General features: G+C 36.2%; 1 protein-coding gene across 1 annotated transcript in view; it reads right to left on the reverse strand.

The window, feature by feature from the left end:
• LOC150093384 (serine/threonine-protein phosphatase 2A regulatory subunit B'' subunit beta-like) overlaps positions 1-24,241 on the reverse strand; it is a 284,810-nt gene extending 260,569 nt beyond the window's left edge. Inside the window, exons 1-3 of the mRNA XM_090413283.1 lie at positions 23,882-24,241; positions 16,100-16,247; positions 4,632-4,747 (exon numbers count right to left, since the gene is read on the reverse strand). Of these exons, the coding sequence (XP_090269409.1) occupies positions 4,632-4,747; positions 16,100-16,223 (240 nt within the window). The 5' untranslated portion in view covers positions 16,224-16,247; positions 23,882-24,241. The remainder of the gene's footprint in view (positions 1-4,631; positions 4,748-16,099; positions 16,248-23,881) is intronic.
• Between the last annotated feature and the right edge of the window lie 237 nt (positions 24,242-24,478).

Genomic DNA, 24,478 nt, shown 5'->3' on the forward strand with positions numbered 1-24,478 from the left:
ATTGGTCGGTAATTTACAACAGCAGTCTTGGAATCACCTTTATGCACTGGAACTATTTTCCCCTCTTTCCACCCGCTCGGGACTAACCCAGACCTGAGACTCAAATTAAACAAAATGGTCAAGGGTACTGACAATTCTTTAGCTGCTTCTCGTACAACACGAGCTGGTATACCATCCAATCCCACAGATGTATTGACATTGAGGTTATGCAATAGACTACTCACCTCCACTTCATTAACCACAATTCCCGTATAATCTACTGGTTTATTCGTTTCTGCAATGTCACCACCTGGATGATATACTTTTGCAAAGTGCTCACTCAGTAACTCAACTATCTCAACTGATTCAGTTACCTCCCTACCATCGGCATTCTTTAAAATCAATCTGCCATGTACATTTTTTCTTTTACTTGCTACATATCTAAAAAACTGTTTAGGATTCTCTTTAGCCTGCATTACCAATGTTTTTTCGTAATCCTTTTTTGCTTTTCTTACCACACTCGTCACCCTTCTGGCATGCACTTTATACCGTTCATGTGCCTGCTGGTCACCCTTCTCCTTAAATTTTTTTAAGGAGAAGGGTGATGGAAGACAAGATAGCCTACAAAATATTAAGGAAATTAAACAATGAAGAAAGAGATGCAGCACAAATCAACATAATAGAAGAGAAACAATGGATAGAACATTATAAGAATTTATGGTATTGACCCAAATTTATTAACAGAAAATAATAATAATGAAGAAATCAGAACTGATATAAAACCAATTAGATCAGAAGAATTAAAAGAAACAATAAAGGTATCAAAAATAGACAATCACTCAGATTAGATGGCATAAACACAGAGCTTTGGAAATATGGTGGAAAATATTTACATGACAGATTTTTTAAAATGAATAATAACTGTTGAAGGAAATGTCAGGTTCCAACAGATTCATCAAAATCTAAAGTTATTTCTATATTTAAGAAAAAAGACGGAGTTGATTGTGGAAATTACAGATGAATAAGTTTATTAATATTAAGAGGGACCCCCAGGGAGTCAGTACTCAGCGAGGAAAGCCATACTATTTGCACCAGCCGTCATAGCTATTAGCGAATTCATTCTTGATACTTGCACGCACAACATCCAATGGCAATCCATTCCAATCATGCACTATTCTTTAAAAAAAAAAAAAAATCTAGCCCTAACCCCCTTCTTGATAGCATTCATTCTCAACTTCCATGGATGCCCTCCCATCCTTTTCCCACCCTACATAAAATGAAAAATTCCATCTACTGAAATTCTGTATAACCCTTTCAGATGTTTGTAAATCTCAATCATATCACCCTCTTTCTACTGTTTGCTAGTGTCTACAGTCTACAAATTCTCAATCTGTATTCCACAATCCTGATTTTTGACACTCTCCTTTACACACTCTCTCTCTCTCTCTCCACTGTATCAGAATCACCACAAAAACCAGGAGACCAGACCTGCATGCAATTATACAAGGCCAGTCGTATCAGGGCCTTGAAAAGAGGCAAAATGACTTCCTTATCTTTACATGTTAAGATTCGTTTCATCATCATTACTATTATTCTCAGTTGTAGTTACAATTTTTCACTATATGACCCTTGAACTTCGACATCCTGTCTACTAAAACTCCAGGATCCCTAGCCTCATTATAATACAACATATCAAATCACTCTGCAAGTGCTGCTGGTATGCACTTTTCCAAGTGCATACCAGCAGCACTCCTGATTGCCCTACCTATCTTTTCATCATCAGCAAATAGCTGTATATCCCACATCGTATCATTCCGAATGTCCTTAATGTAACTGAATAGCAATGGACTAAAGACTGATCCTTGAGACCACACCACTGGTTACCTTGAATTTTGCAGATTCACCCCCCCCCCCCCCGCTCCCCAATATATCACTTTTTGATATCTGTCAATCAGCCAACCTGTTATCCATGCCAATAGTTTATAATCCAATCCCATATCAAAATTTCTCCAATTTATCCAAAAGTATTCCATACTTTATTCTGTCAAAGCCTTAAATCAAAAGAATCATGGTATATCCATTGTCTAACTCAGTGGTAACATTATTATAAAATGTGAGCAAGTTGCTGAAACATGACCTTCCCTCAGTAAACCCATGCTGTTCATTGCAAAGTAGAGATTCTCTGTCAATCCATTTTAGAATGCGAGCCCTAACCTTCTTCTTCTTCCCCTCTTTTTACCTTGGGGTATCTAGGGTTTTTAATTCATTTAATGCAACTGTACACAAGGATAAGGTAGTTAGCCCTATGCGAGCCCTAACCAACTTTTCCAAAATCTTCACCACCACCACTCCTGAGATACTGATTGGTGATAGTTAGATACATCGGTCTTTGCACCCATGAGCAATGGGATTACCATACATTCTTTCCACTCCTGCAGAATCTTCCCTGTTCTGAGACTCAAATTATATAGCTGGTCAAGGGAATAGCCAGTTCATCTGAACACTCTTTTAGCATCTGTGCTGATATCCTATCAGTACCTAATTGCAGAATTCTTATTCAGTTCATGCAACAGATCTAGTACTTCTTCCTCATACGGTGAAGTGGTGAGTTCAATATTGCATATACCAGGTTGATAGCTTTTAGCAAAATGGCTGCTCATTGTTGAACAATCACTTCTGCATCAGTCACCAAATGCATCTACATTCAGTAGAGTTATTCTCTCAAATTCATTCTTTCTTTTACTAGCAGCATAATGATAGAATTCTTTTGGGCTGTCTTTAACTTGCAGAGCCAGTTTCTTTTCATACTCAGACTTAGCTTTCTGTACAACACTTTTTGTTGGGCTCTTTGGGCCTGCTGCTTATAATTATCATAACTGACATCATCCTTATGCATGCAATATTCCTTCCACATAATCTTTTTCTTACGAATCTCTTGCTTAATTAGATTATACATTCATTTTACTCCTACTCTATTTATTCTTCAAAACTCTAGGGACACATTCTGATATCGCATCATTAAATATTTTGTAAACACTTCCCACGTGCTATCGATATCCTTCCCATCTAATAAATGATACCATGGCACAGAATCCAGCATACCCCTCAGGTGGTCATAATTTCCTGCTTTGTAGTTCAGTATGTGACCTTATCTGAATGGAACATTCATAAACTTAGCCACTTCCCAAGTGAATACCGCATGATCACTGTCACCAACCGGAGACAGAATAGTTACGTCTTTAACTGAAACCCCCTCTGACATTATAATCAGATTTAACACTCTTTGACATTGAGTTCCTTCTGTCACATGCTACTTGAGGAAGTTGTCTGGCAACAGCTCAATAAATTCGGTTTCATAAGAAAGATTCCAGTAATTGGACCACATGTTTATTACAATAAATAGTAATAAAAAACAATCCGACAAGTTTCGTAAGTCGTATGACTTCCATCTTCAGGGGTCAAAGGCAACTAAAAGTTAAAACACAGAAAATGAGAAATTACTCAAAATAGTTCATTCTATGCAGTTGTCTAACTGTTCATTAAATTGAATATCCGAATGTAGATTCAGTGCAATGCTAAGTTTGAACAATGTTGGATGCTGTCACATTGTGTTGTTCACGTTCACATTGTTCAAATTCAGTTTCATTCTTGTTATGGGATTTCATAACTACCCAATCAATGTTTAGATAATTAAAGTGGCCCACATTTGTTGATGGATTTCTTCGTCACTAGCAACTGATCCACCAGGGATCGTTTACACAGTGGGGCTTCTAATAACACCCACCGTGTATTTAATGGAAAGATGGAAAGACCAGTGAAGCTGGAATAGGCAAATGCCTAATTAAATTAAATATGCCAAGAAATTATATTCTTGGTTTATCCATTATCCAAGCATAAGCAAACAAAGTCTGCATGTGAAGTATCTTCATAGCTATACTAGTTTTACATAGAGACTAATATAACTGGCTTAGTATTAATTAGTATTAAACAAAGAATATAATTTCTATGGATATTTAATTGATAATCAAGTGAAAAACTTTCAACAGGCAAATGCATAATCTTTGAAAAGAAGAATTTACAGTTGTGTTTAAGAAAAATGGCCACAAACATGTTTTTTACATATTCTTCATTAAAACACCAGATTATATCATGATTAATAGCAACAATACACATAGTTTTATGGAACTGAATTCATGTGTGTTGGGTGGTGGGGAGAAGACCCTCACTGCACAATAATCATGAAAATACTTTACCAAAACTTTTTTAGGTCTAATAAATCATAGTAAGGAAACACTGGCTATATGCATATCACAAAAATGTTACTAACATTTTTTTTTAAATCACATACTTTTCTAGGGGACATAAACATTCAGTTATCAGCAATAGTCAAAACATGAAAGTATGGGGTTGTAATCCTAACCACTACACTTTCATCTTCAAACAGAGATGCAATAATCTGGAAACTTGGCTAGAATTTAAGTAACTATGCAACAATTTTCAGTACAGTTTATTAAGCAATTACGTACTATTCAATTCTGTAATATTTCACTATTATATAACTGAGTTATAAGATACTGAACAGATCATTTAATTATAATATGAATGGGAAAGAAAATTATAAATTAAGATATGAAAAGAGCTAATAATTTTACCTCTTCAACATGATGAGGATATGAAAAAGGGTGTGATGAGGCACTGGCACGTGGTGATCGTGGAGATAGTGGTGGAGTTGAGCCTGATGGAGAAAGATTCTCTCCAGACAGAAGACCTATAATGTGAAAATGATAAATACACAAGTGAAATATACAAAAAATATATACATAGCATTATTATAGTTTTCCCTCTCCCTTTATTTTAAATTTCTTAAGGATTCCGAAAATAAAATCTCACAGGGTAATTTAAATATGAATTTATTAATTACCATAATATTTCCTAATTTATTATGGTAATTAGGAAATATTATGGTATTCTAATTACATATCTAAGTAATTAGATATGTAATATGCATACTGGAGAATTTTAAGTAAACATGGAAAACACTTAACTGGTGCAGGTTTGTAATTATAGAAACAAACTAAAAGAATTGCAATGAGTTTGCTTTCTCTTTCCCACTTTAGCCATCTATTATATGGAGCATTTAGAATGTTCCATATAATAGATGTATAGCTTGAATATGTTGATGACATTTTTACAGTTTGGAAGTCTTTATCTGTGCTCTGTTTTTCATCATAAAATGAATTCACTCCATGCAAGAATTAAATTTACTAGTGAAAAAAAAAAAAAGAACAAGTTCCTTCATTCCTGGACGTTCTCATACAAAGAAGACATCCTAATGGAAGCCTCAGTTCACAGTATACAGAAAGAAATGCAGAGAGGTAAACTGATGGTGGCTTCTCATCATTGCCCATTTCGGATGTTGAACATTTTCTAAACTTAAATGCATCATGATACAACTTATGCTCCGTTATTATGTTTTAAAAACAAAACTGTCCTTTAAGTCATTTTCAGCTCTAACAGCTGTAACTCCCAATATCACCACCAAAGCAAACAAATTTGGGTTTCATCCCAGTCACTCTTTCAGAGGAAGTTTGCAGTCTCCACTCCACATGTCAAAGGTGTGTCTGAAAAGCTTGCCAGAATTCTGCATCTGATTAATCTTCAAGGCTCCATCAGGCTCACAAACTAAATTTAATCTTATGCTTTCCAAAGGATGGATATATATATATATAAACTCTATAAACTCTTTCCTATTAATGAGTTTATAGAATGCCTTGTTCATGCAGTCTCTCATATTATGAGCAGACAGGACAGTGTGCTCAAATATATTTGGAAGAACACCAAGATTACATCAAGTGTCATGATTCTGATAGGTAAAGTCATATCAGTCATGCCATATCTACTAGACATGTGATTCAATAAGACTTTTTGCAATAAGAATTCTTTTTTTTTTTTACACAAAAATCCCCAAACTGGCCAGGATGTATATATATTTCCAGATAAATCTAGATACAATTCTGTAACAGCTATTGAATAACATGGATAAGAAGTGCAAGTTTGTCTCACTATTTCATGCACCTTGGCCGGTAGAGAGGTTAAAAGATTGTGCAAAGAAAGCCCATATTCATCATTCAAACCAGAACAAAAATGATTATCTAAAACTGTCTCAATTTTGGAAAGTTATTTTACTCAATACCACTCATGACAATGTTAAATAATTTTTATTTGATAATACAGTAGTTTCCCCCCCCCTTATCCGAGGTCAACCCCAGTCTGAAAATACTAAATGAAAAATTCTAGACATAAACAATTTATAATTAATTGACAAAATGGATATTAGATCCAACATTATTTCAAAGCCAAATGTCTGTAGAAAATATGAAAGTTTTGTAAGTTGACTGGAGAGCTTACGAGAATACAATCCTCGGCATCCCGAGTTGCCTCAGCTACTTAAATCAACTAGTGCAAGCTAAGGCAACTTGGGGATGCCGAGGATTGTACTTTCGTAAGCTCTCAAGCCAATTTACAAAACTTTCATATTTTCTACAGCCTTTGAAATAATGCTGGATCTAATATCCACTTTGCCTATACAATTTTACATCGGCAAAATGAAGTTGTATGCCTCTTTCTTTTAGTAATAGACAATTCATAAGTTTTAAATTGCAATCTGTTCTGAGTAGTCCTCGGTAATCAGATTGAATTTTGTGGTATTGCAGTGCTTGTGTTCAAGTAACCTTTATTTTAATTAATAATGGGCCTAAAAGCACAAGAGTAGTGATGCTGGCAATTTGGATATGCCAAAGAGAAGCTATAAAGTGCTTCCTTTTAAGTGAAAAAGGTGCAAGTTCTGGACTTCATAAAATAATAAATAAATAATAATAATAATAAACGTATGCTGAAGTTGCCTAAGATTCCATTAACATTCGGATAACTTTTATTACAATATGTTGTTATAATTGTTCTATTCTATTATTATTGTTGTAATAGATTTAACGGTAATGATATGAACACAGATGGATAAGAAAATAACTATTTATTAACTTAAAAGCTAATATTTTGCTGGTATTATATCCAGCATCTTCAGAGCACACAACACAAAGTTTTTTACAAATGCAAGATCGTAAATAGTTCAGACCTAATGGTGAGTTTTGATATCACCTCCTTATTCACTAATGTACCAATGATTGAAACACTTAAACTTACTAAATTCACAATTTCCCCCAGATATATTTCAGCTATTTAAATTCACAGTACAGGCAGGCTATTTTACATGGAAAGGGAAAATATACAAACAATTAGATGGAACAGCTATGGGTTCCCCCCTTTCTTCCCCCCTCCCCCCTTAGCTAACTTCTACATAGAACATCTGGAAAAACAAGCTATCAACACAGCCACTCTCAAACCTAGTCTCTGGCTATGCTATGTTGATGATGTGTTTGTTATTTGGCCACATGGCCCAGACACATTGAATACATTTTTAGTGCATCTAAATAGTCAGCACCCTAAAATCCACTCTACAATGGAACTAGAAGCCAATGACTGCCTGCCCTTCCTGGACACACCGATCACACGTCTTCCAGAAGGTTCCTTATCATTTTCGGTTTATAGAAAACCCACACATACAGGGAGATACTTACACAAACAATCACATCATCACCCTTCTCAACAATATGGTATCTTAAAAACACTAACCCATAGAGCTAGAGCAATCTGTTCCAATGACATTGCTCTCACTGCTGAACTTTCTTACATCACACCTTCTTAACCAATGGTTATAATCCCCATAAGATAGATGACATACTAAATACTACCCAGAAATCTCCTCTATCTACCACAGAAGACTACAACAAAACTATCACCCTCCCATACATTAAAGGCACATCTGAAAAGATATCTAGGGTGCTTAACAAACACCAACTGCGCACCGTACTTAAACCTTATGTGAAATCAGCAACTCTCATCTGTTCGCCTAAGAACAAATGCACTCCTTTATCACATCCAGGAGTCTATGAAGAGCCCTGTTCTTGCCATCAACCCTACTAAGGACAGACAGGAAGAACTGTGGACATCTGCCTCAGTGAACACAAAAAATATATCTGACACTTTTGCTATGGCAAGTTGGGTCTGGCAGACCATGCTTTGGATACCCCAGCACACAGGATCAATTGGAAAAAAACAAAAGTAATGTACAAAAGCTTCTATAAGTCAGAGAGGTTGTTCCTGGAATCAACAGAAGCCTTAAAACATACTCCAAACAAACCTTAACAAGTATGGCTGTATAAATCTACCAAAGATTTGGGAGACAGCCATCCTAAGATCAAATTAATATTTATTACTTTTATTTTATTTTTTCAAACTTTCTAAGACTATTATTTGGACTACTATTTCAAAACTTTGAAATACTTTTTTTTTTTTTTTTTTTTTAACCTAGATGGCACCTTATTAGGACTTTAGTCTTGTGTTGAACGCTGCAATTATTTATACTAGCCCCACTGTTACACCAGATTGTGGTTGTCTTGTATTTGTAACAAACTTTGTGTTGTGTGCTCTGAAGCTGCTGGATATAATACCAGCGAAATATTAGCTTTTAAGTTAATAAATAGTTATTTTCTTATCCATCTGTGTTCATATCATTATCGTTAAATCTATTACAACATGTCTGACGAACACATAAGCCTATCCGCGCGTTTAAATATTAGTTATTGTTGTTAGTAATCTTACTGTGCCTAATTTATAAATTAAACTTTATCATAGGTATGTATGTATGTATAGGAAAAAACGTAGAATATATAGGGTTCGGTACTATCCATGGTTTCAGGTTTCTGCAGGGTGTCTTAGAATGTATCTCCCACAGATAAGGGAGAGACTACTGTAATTTGTGATCTTTTCTGAGTACTCTAATAGATTGAGCTCTCCTCTTACATTTAATATCACATATTATTACACATATTATTTATCTCTTTAACTGTATGTTCTGAAATGGTCTAGAAGAAGATAAAAATTCTGCTCATATTAAAAAATATATTTCCATCATGTCACGTCATCATCAAATTCCTGCCATGTACCCTCAAGGGGTGTACAGGATATGATAGTACTACATGAAAAATTTACATCATTACTAACTTCCCATCTACAATTTTCTTCCAGATCAGTCTGTTATATGTCAAGACTCCAACATTATCAGATCTTATATTTCTATTGTCTAAGGCACTTTATACAGTATCAATCTATCTATATCTTGGTCTTTCTCTAGGTTGTTTTGCTGCCAACCTGGCAGAGAACACTTGTTTTGCTAATCTTTCCTTGCCCATTCTGTTCAAATGACCATACCACCTGAGATTAGCTCTGCTAACGCATTCCTGGATGCTGACAATGTCAAGTTCTTTCCTAAAGTGCCTCCGTAGCACAATTGGAAGAACAACGGTACATTGCACCCTTCGATTGAAATAGGCCTAAATTCGATTCTCGTCGTGACAGCAGGAATTTTTCTGTGGACTTTTTCAATTGAAGGTGAGCTAGCCGATCTCATATGGAGGTAGCAGGGTTTTTCCTCAAGGAAACTCTGGTTTTTCATCCCGCATACAGACAAATCGGCCCTTTAGAACACACGCAATTTACAGACAAAAAATTACTAGTTGTGGTGGTGGGCGGTAGATGGTGTTGATGGAGATGATTGGTAGAGGTTCGGTGTGATGGTGGAAACAGTTGTATAGTGGGTGTCTTCCCGCGATGAGTCTTCGGACTCCTTGGAGGTGTCAGGAATAATAATAATATCCTCATTTTTAATATGATATTGCCATTGATGCCATCATCTCGCCTCTAATCTTTCTCAGGATGCTCATATCTGTGGTCTCTAGTCTTTGGTCAAGTGTTTTACTTCTGACCCAGCTCTCAGATTCATAAGTTAAAACTGGTTTCAATACCGTCTTGTATATACAGCTAATTTAGTGTTACGACCAATTTCTCTCTTATTCCATATGAATTTATTCAGTTGACTTCCTACCATACCAGCTTTGTTGATTCTGTTGTCTATTTCTATATTTAATTTACCATCTTCACTTAAAATTGTGCCTAAGTAGCTGAAATGTTTTACTTGTTCCACAGGTTCTACGTTCAGAATGCAGTTGATATTTTCAAAGATTCAGCCTATTTTCATTGTCTTTGTCTTTTTATTGCTGACCTTCATACCATATCTATTACAACAGTTATTCAATTTAATCAGGGAATCTTGCAGACTTGTAGCGGATTTATTTAGAAGTATAACATCGTTCCGCATTAAGCAAAGAGCTGACATTAACATCTCCAATTCTGATATCATGTTTAATACCACTTTCCTTCATAATTTGATCCATATAGATAATGAATAACAGAGGGGATAATGTACATCCTTGTCTCACACCAGATTTAGCATTTAACCATCTTCCTGTACTTCCTTCAATTCTACATGCTGATTTACAACTCAAATAAATACTAAGAATTGCATGATATAATGCCCCATTCATAGCATATAGCTGTAGCGTATTGAATAGCTTTTCTCTTGACACCTTTTCATATGCCTTTTCCAGATCGACAAAACTTAAATACAGATCTTTGTTATATTCCCATGATTTCTGAACTATTTGTCATAAAGCGAAGATCTCATCCTGACAGCCTCTATTTGGCCTGAATCCAGCTTGTTCTTCACCAAGCTTTTCTTCCACAATTCTTCTCAACCATTTCTCAAGTATACTTGCATAAATTTTACCAGGAACACTCAGAAGGGAAATACCTCTGTAATTCTCACATTCAGTTTTATTTCCCTTTTTATATATAGGTACTATGAGAGCTCTACTCCAATCATCGGGAATCGGTCCCACTATCAAGGCCTTCTGAACTATGCAGTGCGGCCACTGTAAGACTTTTATACCACCATACTTAAGCATTTCTGGTCAAATATCATCTACTCCTGCTGCCTTTCCACATTTCAAACGTTTGATGGCTTTTTCTACTTCAAGTATGGATATGTATTCCTGACTGTATGACTGTTGAGTGTTTTTTACCACTGTGCTATCACTGCTTGTTTCATTTAGCAAATTTTCAAAATAATTACTCAATACTTCAAGGATATCTTTTTCTTCTGTTTTCATGTCACCTTTATCATCACTAACTGCTTTTACAGCACTCTTTCCTCCATTCCTAAGCTTCTTCAACAACCTCCAGAATATTTTGCCACCTTCTTGATATTTATTTTCTATGTTCTTGCAAAAGTCCTCCCATGACTTTTGTTTAGCTAGTGTTACACAATGTTTAAGCTTTCTTACATTTTTTTCTGTATTCTCTAAGAGCACAAGCTGACTTATTTGCCAGGAACTTTTGATATGCTTTCTTCTTTTCCTTCACTGCCTCTTTAACTTCCTGTATCCACCATGGAGTTCTAATTTTTCTATCCTTGCAGACAACTTCATCACATGCCTCTCTAGCTGAATCAATCAGGGTTTTCTTCAAGACTTGGCACTGAATCTCCAAGGTTTGGTTCCTGTTCTCAAACTTGTTCATTTTTTCTTCAATAATCTTTCTGTATTTTAGTCTACAGTTCAAATCTGAGAGCTGCTGAACTTTTATTCTCTTTAAAACTTTCTTACATGTTATTCTTTTCAATGTGAAATTCAATTTTATCCTACTCAAGACTAAATAGTGATCACTTCCAATTTCAAATCCTCTGTACACTCTGGTGTCCTGCACCAGGGAGAAAACATCACTATTGATAATAACATAGTCAATGAGACTTTTCTTATTCCTCGCCTCTTCTCTCCATGTGAATTTGTGCACATTTTTATGTTGGAACATGGTGTTAGTAATAACCAGTGTTAGATCCTGAGTGAAGGAATTTTGCAAAGAAATCATTCATTCAGGATCTAACATACTAAACTATACAGACAAAGAGAAATACCTGCACATCAGGTGAGATTAAAGTGAAACTTCTCCACATATGTATAAAATTGCATTAATTTTATGTACCATGTATTTTAATCTATTGTGATCATACCAAGATAGAATTAGAGAATGTCTTAAAAGAGGAATTTGTTAATATTATTTAAGCCTCACTTTAGCTGTATAGAATGATTGTGAGTCACCAGATAGATATTTAGTAACAATTCATAGAAGGTATACAACTACACGTGTCCACCGTAACGGCAGAGGCAGTAGCATACGCGGAAAGTATGTCGACACGAATTCCATGAATACCAGAGTATAGCAAAGGAGACTCCGAAAAAGGGGGCGCTCAAACGAAGAAGATAAGGGAATGAGTGCCGTATAAGCTCTCTCTCTCTTGTCTTATCGTTTTTTCCTGGTTCAGAAGTTAGCCAGTAGTTTGAGTAAGGCGAATGAAACGTCAGTGTTACAATATCGGCCGGCGAGCTTTCCTGAGAATGTTGTAGGATTCCACGCAGAGCTGAAGGTGAAATTTCCAGCCCTAGCAGAATCAAGCCCTCACTGAAAAGTACCATCGAGAGGAACAGAGATGTTTCCTGAGATACAAAGAATCGAATCCGTGATCGGCAGCAATTATGAAGATAGCCCCTATGCTAGTGTAAGGACAACCAATAGACAAGAGGTAACCAGATGTACACGTGGTGCTGAAAGATGTCGGAAAAAGTTCGGTAAAGTAGAATTACTTTATTTTGTGTTTAGAATTCCTTAGAAGAGAGAAAATTATTTGTGAATGTAAATTATGAACATTATTCCAAAGAACTTTGTGAACAGATTTTAATTAGATAGTTAGCCTCCTTTTGAGAACAAGAAGAATTGTTTGGAAGAGGTCTTTTGTGTTGTATATTATTGATTTAACATAACAAGATTAGGATTGTAGAATTATAGTAACTGAATAACATTGGAATGTTTGTTATATTATCTTATGAATAGCTTGCAGAAAGGAATTTTAGCTTAACACCATATCATTTGCTATCTATCCCAATTATCAGTCACTGTGTCTTACATGCTTTATAATCTTTGATTTAAATTTAAAGTGTGTTGATCTTTTAACTTGAGTTTCCTTATTTAGTTTTGAGATAAATTGAATGCCTGAATTTTTCTAGTGTATTTTGCTTTGATATTCCAATAAACATGATTTATTTGCCTATACTTCAGTCATGCCTGACTATGATTCCGAATTACCACTTATAAAAATAGACCCTCTTTTGGCAGGAAGGAATTAGAAAGTGTATATAATAATAGATTTGGGTCACGACTGCAGTCTGAATCTATACAGCTGTATTAAAGTAAAATATAGTGTAAGAATGCCTCAGAATCTAGTATTGTCTCCCTGAGTAAGGATCTTTTCTGCTATAGGATACTGGCTGGCGCAGCATAATATAAATTTGCCAGTATCTGAAGAGGAAACAATCCTAGATGTAAGTATATTAGGCCCGATATCCGAAGAAGTAAAATAGCAATTGAAAGAAAGAAAGGGAAGATATAAATTATAAATAAGAAATAAACAATGACATAACACCAGTCCATGTCCTGAGCAGAAATCCAATAGGTATTTGCCATTATTATTAGCTTTGCTCTTTTCTCCAAATTTTCCCAAAATATTTTTGTATATCTGACAATTATTTCCTACTCTGCTATTTAGATTCCCAACTAGGACCAACTTTTCCTTTTTCATTGTGTCAGTTGTTTTCTCTAAAGCCTCAAAAAATTCCTCCACTTCTACCTTAGTAGAACCTTCTGTGGAACCATAGGCACAAATAAGTCTCATTGTCCAATTCCCCATTCTGATATTTGCCCACATCACTCTACTTGAGACTGCCTGCCATTCAAGAAGATTAGCCTCGTATTTAGTGTTGAATACTATGGCTAATCCTCCTTTCCTTGATTGTCATTGCCTGAATATAATATTTTGTATTTATTGCTTAGAAAGATCTCACCAGTTTTTGTCTTTTTTGTTTCAGTCACCCCTATTATATCGATCTGGTACTTATCTAATTCCTCCGCTAGCTTCATTTCTCTGCCATTCAGGCTTCTTATGTTGATAGTACCGATCTTTAATTCTGGTGATGTTGAGTTGGGGTGTGTTTTCAGATTTGTTCCGGTAGCTGACTTTTCGCTGTTTGCCCTGGTTCCCTGGGGAAAACAACGGGGCCCATGTTTAACTGGGCAATGCCCCAGCTGGCATGAAATTTTGTCATGTTGTACCATCATTAGTATTTTGGTTTAAGCCAATAAGCATACAATTTGGTTGGCTAAATCCCAAATTGCCAGCCCATCCTCGTTCGTTCAGTATCCAGGTTAACAGGTTAACAATCATCTAACAGGGTGCACCATGAGAAGGTGAGGATTGGACATTAGTCAGAAGCCCTGGTCGGTTCTCTGCATTCCTTTAAAGGCTATGTGGAGGTCTCCTCTCAGTTATACAGCTTTGATCATTTATGTATGATCTGGAAACCAAGCGACAATCAATGCAGTAGAAGTCAGCAACATCTCCAAGACCAAAAAAACATGAAAAAGATTTGTGCATAAATGGTTCCAAAAATGTTGTCAGATGAACAAAAAGAACATTGCAAGAAACTGCATTTGAATCTTTTACAATGCATTAAGGATGAACCAGATTTGTTGAAGTCAGTAATTACTTGTGATGAAACTTGGATATTTATGTATGATCTGCATAAGTGATAATGAACTAGGGCAAGCAATAAAGGATTGGCCTAAAGTTTTAAATAGTATCCCAAAGTGGCTGGATTGGATGTTTTTGGCTGTTGGGATGATGTTCTGAGGATGAGTTCTTTCCAAATTAGAAGAGTTTTATGGAACCAATTTTTTTGACATTTGGATAGTTTCTTGATGCTGTGGAGATTCCAAAAAAAAAGTCTCTTATTTGTATTTGCTAATGAAAAAAAAAAGAGGCCTGTGTATTTCAGTGGAAGTGGCACTTGCATCATCTGCTCTAGGCTATATGAAGATAAGACTTATAGTTCAAGTCTAGTCGCCGACTAGAAGAACTTTTTCTAAGCCTTTCTTCGACCAGTTCCCGAGTTAGTCGATCTCTGGCATGGGCAAGCGGGGTTTTTCATCCTGTAAACTCAAGAAAATCAACCGTAGAACCCACAATATTTCAGACAGTAACATATCCTGTTAGAGTTAGGTATCAAGAGATGGCAACACTTGTTTGCTGGATTCTTCATCAGTGGATGCCTATAATTAGTGATAGACATCGGCCAGCTATCTCTGATTAGCTACTGGTGGAGATTGAACTGTGTATTCAGTCTTCAAAAGCTAGATAAGGTTTAAAGGCCTTGCTTACTCCCTATAAGGGAATAAAAGGCGTTAGCTTATTATTATTATTATTATGAAAAAAAGTATCTTGCTCTACCATAACAAATACAAATAGGAGAGACCTTTCCTGGAATTTACTGCAGCATTAAGAAACTACCCAAAACCAAACAAATCTGGGCATGAAACTGCCTCTGATTTAAGCAGCATTCATCCTCAGTGCAAACATCAGTCCAACAGTCAAGATCACCCAATTCAGTCCAGGGCTTTAGGCTCACCTTTTTTTTTTTTTTTTGCCTTGCACTTGTGTGCAAGTATCAGTTTGTACATTATTCCCTGATGATGGCAATTTGACTGTTGAAATATCAAAAGTATAATATCCTCATTAAAATACCCATAGAGAGCATGCTTCTTAGGGCTATAGGCTGATATTATTTCCAGTATGCTACACAAGGATAATCAAAAAATAGCCTGCAGGTTTTACTGTTCCAATAATTAAGTAAAAATTATGAAATCATGAAAACTTGGTAAATTTTTGCAGGTTTATAGGACTATATAAGAATATTGTACAGATTAACTAAATCTGTAAAAAAAAAAAATTTATTTTAGTTATGATGCATGTCAAGAGATAAACGAATATTAAAATTGGTTACTTTAATGAACTTCACCATAATAAGAAGTAAAACACTTCATTGCTGTCAACACTAAGTTTGAAGAATAATAATTTATTGAAATTATCTATTCCAGAAATACTGTCAATTTTTTGTATGTTATAGAGATACACATGAAAAACATATTTTTCATAAATTATTTCTAATTTAAATATTTTGTTTTGACTATACTTTCTTACTGTTTTTAACTTGAAACTTACCATCACCATTGCCATTAAGGATCTGTTTTAAATCATTTTCTAAAACTCCTTGTACTTTATTGGATGACAGCCAATACAAAAAAAGATCATCTACTCGTGCTTTAATATTTGGTTTCAGAGCCATTACTAAACTTTATATTCACAAGTTCTGAAAAAAATTAAGAAACACAAAAAAAAAAAAAAAAAGGATGTCATCTCTGAAAATTAATATATAACAAAGTAACTAAAAGTTTCAAATTCAACTAAATCTCAGCATAACAGACCAAAAACTTTCATTTTTGTGAGAGTATTTTGTCTTTCCTTACACAGTAGCAATTCTGAAGGATATTAGTCTAATATCTAGCTAGTGCACAAGATGCGACAACTGTTTCATGTATGCATCCAAAAACGTTAAAGATACATATCTATCATATGTATCTTTAACGTTTTTGGTTTCTATAAATGGTTTCTCAGAGAATAAAAAAGATGAGATAGATGCATTGAGTGAGATCGCGTTGTTGAATAGTGCGATAGAAAGAGCAAAACAGCAGCTAGAGTGCATGAACAAAAGTAGACTGAATGAACCAACCAATAATAAAAGGTATGACAGGAAAAATAGACGTAAGAATGTGAACATGAACAAAATGAAGGATAGAGTGCTGTATGGAGACTCGTTAGTACGAGGTGTGTTAGTAGAGGATTTGACAAAATCGTACCAACCTGGTGCGACCATAAAGGACGTAACTGAGTCTATTAGAGAGCAAAAGGAAAGGATGAAAGAAATGATTGTTGTGGCAGGTACGAATGATTTGAAAGGAGATAAAATGGAAATGATAGAAGACCTGAATGAATTGTTTGAGGTAGCAAAAGAAAAGAGTGAGAGAGTTAGAATGATTAGTCTTTTGCCATGGTATGACAGTGAAATGTTTAAAAGGAGGGCCATAATTGCGAATGACTTTATGCATGGGTTATGTATGATGAGTGGTGGGGAATTTGTGGATGTGTGGAGTGAGTTTGATGGGCGAAAGGATCTATATAAGATGGATGGCTTGCATTTGAATGGTTATGGTGTAAGAAGACTTGAGAAAGTGTTGCTGAATGTAGTGAATGTGCAAATTCAGGGAAACTAGATTTGTTAACGGGGAGGGGGGGAGTAGACATACAGTCCTTATGAAGGCAGTTGAATGTAAGAATGAATATAATATGCCAGAGCAAATAAGGACAACAAATCAGAGTGGGATAGTTAATATAAGGCATCAAGGTAGGGTTGGGGCTAATGGGGGTCTTAAATTCATGTACACTAATACTAGGAGTATTAGGAACAAGAAGGAAGAGTTTTTGGCCATGGTTGGCACTTCCAGACCACAGGTTATAGGTGTTAGTGAAACATGGCCGACTGTAGATGATATAACTAGTGGGATTGAATGTGATGGGTACAGTGTGTTCAGGAATGACAGAGAGAATAAAATGGGGGGAGGAGTATTGTTGATGATAGCTGATGAACTCCAGCCAAGGAGAATAGAAGCTGAATTGCAGGATAGAGAAAAGAGCACATTTGAGGCCATTTGGTGTGAGATTGTGGCTAGCAGAACTAAATATACAATTGGGTGCTGCTATAGACCTTTCCATCAGAGGTGATGGAAAAGATGGTGGTGACAGTATGCACAAGCAAATAGAAGAAATGGGTGGAAGGAGGGTGATTATTATGGGAGATTTCAACTATGGTCGCATTGATTGGAGTGAGGAGAGGACACACGGAAGGAAGGAACTGGATTTTATGCTGTTATTAAGGGATAACTATCTGCGACAGCATGTAATGGAAAATACTAGGGGTCAGAAAGTGCTTGACCTAGTAATTACATCTGAGGATTTGGCTGTAACAAATATGACCACATTGCCACCAATCGGTGAGAGTGATCATAGGGTCTTAACTTGGGAGGTGACTAAAGGTGTAGAATTTTCAATTAAGACAGGGTACATGTGGAATTATCGGACTGGAAAGTATGACAAGCTTAGGAGTTTGATTGGTTCAGTGCCATGGCATGTACAACTGCAAGGACTAGAAGTTGATAGTGCATGGGAGACAGTTAAGAAGTGCTTGCATGAAGCAATGGCTGACAGTATACCTAGAGTCCGAATAATAAATCAAGTAGGGGTTAAATGGATGAATAACACCATTAAGCTTGAGCTGCAAAAAAAGAAACAACTATGGAGGGAATTTAAGGAGAAGGGTGACTGGCAGGCACATGAACGGTATAAAGCGCAGGCCAGAAGGGTGACGAGTGTGGTAAGTAAAGCAAAAAAGGATTACGAAAGAACATTGGCCATGCAGGCTAAAGATAATCCTAAACAGTTTTTTAGATATGTAGCAAGTAAAAGAAAAATCTACATGGCAGATTGATTTTAAAGAATGCCGATGGTAGGGAGGTAACTGAATCAGTTGAGATAGTTGAGTTACTGAGTGAACACTTTGCATGAGTATATCATCCAGGTGGTGACATTGCAGAAACGAATAAACCAGTAGATTATACGGGAATTGTGGTTAATGAAGTGGAGGTGAGTAGTCTATTGCATAACCTCAATGTCAATACATCTGTGGGATTGGATGGTATACCAGCTCGTGTTGTACGAGAAGCAGCTAAAGAATTGTCAGTACCCTTGACCATTTTGTTTAATTTGAGTCTTGGGTCTGGGTTAGTTCCGAGCAGGTGGAAAGAGGGGAAAATAGTTCCACTGCATAAAGGTGGTTCCAAGACTGCTGTTGTAAATTACCGACCGATTAGCATATCAGGAATCATTGTCAAGGTCTTAGAAAAATTAGTCAAGAAAAGAATACAGGATTGGATAGATGAAAATGGGATATTGTATGGGGGACAACATGGTTTTGTGAAGTGTAGATCATGCCTCAGTAACTTGCTCACGTTTTATAACACAATGACGGCTGAACTGGATAGGGGTAATGGGTTTATAGTGATACTACTGGACCTTGCCAAGGCCTTTGATAGGATACCACATGGAACCCTAATCAGTAAACTGGAGCAGATGGGGATAGATATAGGGTTGGTGAGATGGATAGGAGGGTGGTTGAAGGAGAGATATCAAAGAGTGGTTTATTCAGGAGTGGAGTCTAAAAGATGTCTTGTGACTAGTGGAGTGCCACAGGGCTCTATTCTTGGACCACTGCTTTTCAATTTGTTCATCAATGATATTGGAAAGGATCTGAGAGGAAGTTTCACTTGTTTGCTGATGATGCAAAGTTGGGTAGAGCAATTGTGAGTGCACAGGATGTCAAAATTTTACAGGATGATTTGGATAGTTTGGAAACTGGGCTAGGAAAAATGGATGTCAATTTAATGTGGCAAAGTGTAAGGTTATGCACTTTGGGGTGAAAAGAATAGCAGCAGTATATCGCATTGGTGGAACCATACTCCAGGAGATTGATGAGGCCAGGGATTTGGGAGTGTTGGTGGATAGGGAGTTGAAGTTTAGGGGGCACATTGCAAAAGTAACTAAAACAGCTCACCAAATCACTTGGCTTCTGAAAAATACTTTAACATGCAGAGACGAACAAGTTGTTGTTCCTCTGTATCGAGCCTTGATAAGACCCCATCTGGACTTCTGTGCCCAGTTATGGGCACCAGGGTTTCTTCGTGATGGAGAGGAAGTGGAGAGGGTCCAGAGACGAGTGACCAAGATGATAGCAGGTCTGTGGAATGAACCTTATGAGAATAGGTTGAAGATTTGTGGGTTGCAGAAATTGGACGATAGGCGAAGGAGGGGTGATATGATTGAGACATTCAAATTACTGAAGGGTTTTTATAAGATTGATCCAGAAGATATTTTTGAAAATATGACTGGTGGTGGGAGGACTAGGGGCCATGCATGGAAGCTGGGCAAGAGCATGGTTGACAAGGGTGTTAGAGCTAGGTTCTTTACTTGAAGAGTGGTAAATGAGTGGAATAAGCTTCCAGAGTCTGTTGTGGGTGCTACGACCGTGAATGAGTTCAAGGCAAGGTATGATAGATACTGTGTGAATGTTGAATAGTTGTTCTTGACATGATGTTAGGGCCTCCCTCGATGAGTCTGTCGACTCCTTGGAGTTTCCCGGAACAATAATAATAATAATAATAATAATAACAATAATAATAATCATAATGAGCTTTGAAGTTAAACTACCCCTGCATTCACAATGCACTCCAAGTAAAGCAATCCACTCAACAACAACTTTCCAAGCAAAAAATCTACTCTTCACACTCTTCTTCACCACATCTTTATACAAATTCCAGGGATGGCCTCGTTATTCCCATCTTAACATGCACTTCTTTTTTTTTTTATAATCCCTTCTGTATTAATCTTATAAAATCCCTTAACTAACTTGAAGGCATCTATCATATCTCCTTTTTTCCTCCTATCCACCAACCTCTGTAATCCATATTCCCTCAAATGCTCTTCATAATCAACACTCCAAAGTCCTGATATTACTTTGGTGCAACACCAAAGTGATAATGAAAACTAGGTGACCAAATCTGAGCACAATTATCCATATGTGGTCTGACCAATGCCCTATATAGAGGCACTACCACCACCACCAAATCCCTATATGTCAGAGGGTCCAAAGACGGACGCTCTCTAGTGTTGCACCAAAGTGATAGGACTCCAGTGTTGGTTATGAAGAGCATTTGAGGGAATATGGATTACAGCAGTTGGTGAATAGGAGGAAAAAAGAAGATATGATAGATGCCTTCAAGTTAGTTAAGGTATTTATAAAATTAATACCGAGAGGATTATAAATAAACAGTGGATGTTAAGATGTACTTTTTATCATAGCAGCAAACAATGTGCAGTTTTTGCAACAGTAACATGCCCTCAGAACTTTAGCCCACTGTCTACAAACACTCCAAGATCCTGAATCTCATCCAATTCCTGAAGTACAGTTCCACCAATACAGTATGCAGCCTTATATCTCTGTATCCCAAAGTGTAACACCTTGCATTTATTAATATTAAAACTGCAACCCCACTCATTTGTCTACACTAAAAGTCTTCAAATCTTCATATAGAGTATTAACATCAGCACTATAATAAATTTAGTTTAATCCTTTATCCAAATGTGAGCAAACAAAGTTTGTGTCTGAAAATATATTCAGGACTGGGGTAAGATAGTACAACCCAGGCAACTCGTACCAAAGGTGGACCAAACTATCTATCTCAGTATCTCCCATAATGCAAAACATCTCCTTGTGGATATGTATAGTGCTATGCATTAAGGGAAGGGTCACTACCCAGACTAGTTTTGACCTTTATCGAGGTGTATTTAGGTAAAGACCTCTCTAAAAATTAGACGATCCCGAAAGACCGCCTAACTCAGCTTTGTTCCACTCAGTGACAGGCTCACCCCATCACCAAGAACTTCTCAGCGTTGGCTCTACTCAAAGACAGGCAAAAACCTACCCCAAGCAGAGCCTCTCATATATCTCTTTAGTGGGAGCCAGGCACAAAAGTGGAGATACCAAGCAGAAGCAATAGCGAGGTCATCTTTACCTATAGGAGTTGCCAAAAGGTGTGCCACCTTTTTATTAAATTACTCTGGATTTAGAGAAAGATGCTGAAAGTTTATTTTTCACTTGGTTAGACTATAATAAATTTAGTTTAATCCTTTATACAAGTGTGAGTAAACAAAATAAACTTTCAACATCTTTCTCTAAATCCAGAGTAATTTAATAAAAAAGTGGCACACCTTTTGGCAATGCCTATAGGTAAAGATCACCTCGCCATTGCTTCTGCCTGGTATCTCCACTTCTGGGCTTGGCTCCCACTGAAGAGACCTCAATAAAGGTCGAAACTAGTCTGGGTAGTGGCTCTTCCCTTAATGCATAACATTATACATATCCGCAAGGAGATGTGTTTTGCATTAATGGAGATACTAAGATAGGAATGATGGTAGCTTGGTCCACCTTTGCTACGAGTTGCCTGGTGTAGTACTACCTTATCTCAGTCCTGAAGATATTTTCAGGCATAAACTTTGTTTGCTCACACTTGGATAAAGGATTAAACTAAATTTATTGTAGTCTAACGAAGTGAAAAATGTCTTTTGCATTATGGGAGATACCGAGATAGGAGTGATGTTAGCTTGGTCCACCTTTGCTACGAGTTGCCCTGTGTTGTACTACCTTATCCCAGTCCTGAAGATATTTTCAGGCACAAACTTTGTTTGCTCACACTTGGATAAAGGATTAAACTAAATTTATTATAGTCTAACCAAGTGAAAAATAAAACTTTCAACATCAGCACTACTCCTGATAATTCTACCAAACTGTGCATCATCAGCAAACATTTAAAGATCTACATGAAATATCATTAACAAATGAGTTAAACAGCAGGGATGCAAAAACAGAACCTTGAGGCATGCCACTGGTTACCTTCCTTTCTTGCTCCATCATACACAACTTGCTGGTATTGTTCAGAGAGCCATCTCCAATCCATCTAACCAATATACTATCTATTCCAATCCTCTTAGCTTGTACATCAACTTATCATGTGATAATCTATCAAATTTGCAAAGTCTAAGAATAATACTGTATATGATTCTCCCTTATCCAACATATTCGTCACCTTATCATAAAACATAAGCAGATTTGCTAAAACAAGACCCAACCTTCACAAACCCATGCTGGCCATCACAGAGAATCTCATGTCTGTCAACCCAATCCTCTAATTCTAACCAATTTTACAATGCTTTGATTACAACTGCAGATATACAGACCAGTCTATAATTGGAAGCTGCTGTTCTCAAACCAGGCTTATAGAGAAGTATTATTTTGGCTTCTTTCTACTCATTAGGAACCTTCCCCGCTGCAAAGGGCATGGCAAATTCTTCTACATATTACATAGCATCATTCACACCACTATGATATAAATTGATAAAGTGTTCTTTAAATAATTACACTATATGATTTGCTATGGTTATTCTGCTACTCTAACTATCCACCAGTGTCAAGCTGCCATAATTATTTTTCCTCTTGTTTGTGACATAGCAGAAAAATTCCCTTGGATCATCTTTTGACCTTAATGGCCAATTGCCTCTCATATTCTACTTTTTCTTTTTTTAACCATGCTTGCAACTTTTGTAACTTGCAGTTTATATTCTTCATGCAGTTGTTCACTGCAAATTGTCTTGTATTTTATAACTTCTCTTGTAACACTGCTCGCTTGATTTCACTTTTCATTCATGCATCTCACTCATATACTCACACACTAATTTTCCTGTCCTCCCTCCCTTAAAAAACAGAAACTGAGTTTATGGAAGGATTAAATCTTGCTGCCTCTATCTGAGTTAGCTATCTTCAGCAAGTGTATATTTCAGTTAACTGATAAACAAGAAGAGGAAAAGACAGACTTTATTTTATATATATATATATATATATATATATATCAATTAAAAAAAGTCTTTGGCATAATGAAAAGAATTCTGACTACAAAAAAACTTTTGAAATGAAGATCGTATGAGATTAATTAACTACTAGATACTTCCAATTCCAACTGTGCTTCACGGTACAGATATTATGTAACAGCATCTAGAAAGCAAACTAGGTATCTCTGAAGTACATAAGAATAAGGATGCCGGAAATGTGAAGAAATCAATGTAAATATGGTTATCTCAGTTCACAAAAAATGGAAACTTTTTGTAATCTGACTATAGGCTTAAGATGTATAACGAGATGAATCTGGATCTTTATTTAAGGGAGGAAATTCAAAAACGATTCAACATAAAATACTTCCTTAAAAAGGAAACTTTTTATCTTACCCAATGGCTTTCCATTTTTCTGCTGTGTTTCTGAAGGGTACATCCGGACCAACGGAATCTTCCACATAGAAGACGAAATTTTCAAAACTGTATTCCATGCTTTCATGCAAAATCAAGGCACCATATATTACTTTCTTAACAGAACTAGCTCGTCAAATTATCCGTTTAATTAAAAATAACCAAATTCAAATTAATCCAAAGTATCACGAGTGACATCAATCAAATATAAAAACCTCAAGTTTATACTAGCTGAGTTTCATTTTTAATAGAAAAATATATAATGAACATTTTCTATGGCTAACAGCTGATAATACATTTGAATATTAAATATGATCAGCACATTTAGCATATAAACAATAAGACACACTAGGATACAGAGTAAACATCGTATCTCTTCCTATCAGGACGCAGTCAATTCTCCGAAATTCGCGGGAGGTGGAGCATTTCAAGAAAGCGTCCTCTTTCGGAAAAGAATACTATTATCGTATCACTTAGAAAAGTTATTCACATGGTTGTTTGTATCTTGGGAGGAAAAATGGATTAGTAAAAAATCTCGTGAGAGACACGGAGAGCGATATAGGAAAACAAATCCAAGAA

This window comes from Typopeltis vanoorti, chromosome 24 (genome assembly GCF_054136105.1).
Source record: "Typopeltis vanoorti isolate ZY-2024b chromosome 24, IOZ_Tvanoo_1.0, whole genome shotgun sequence".
Classification (NCBI taxonomy): Eukaryota; Metazoa; Arthropoda; class Arachnida; order Uropygi; family Thelyphonidae; genus Typopeltis; species Typopeltis vanoorti.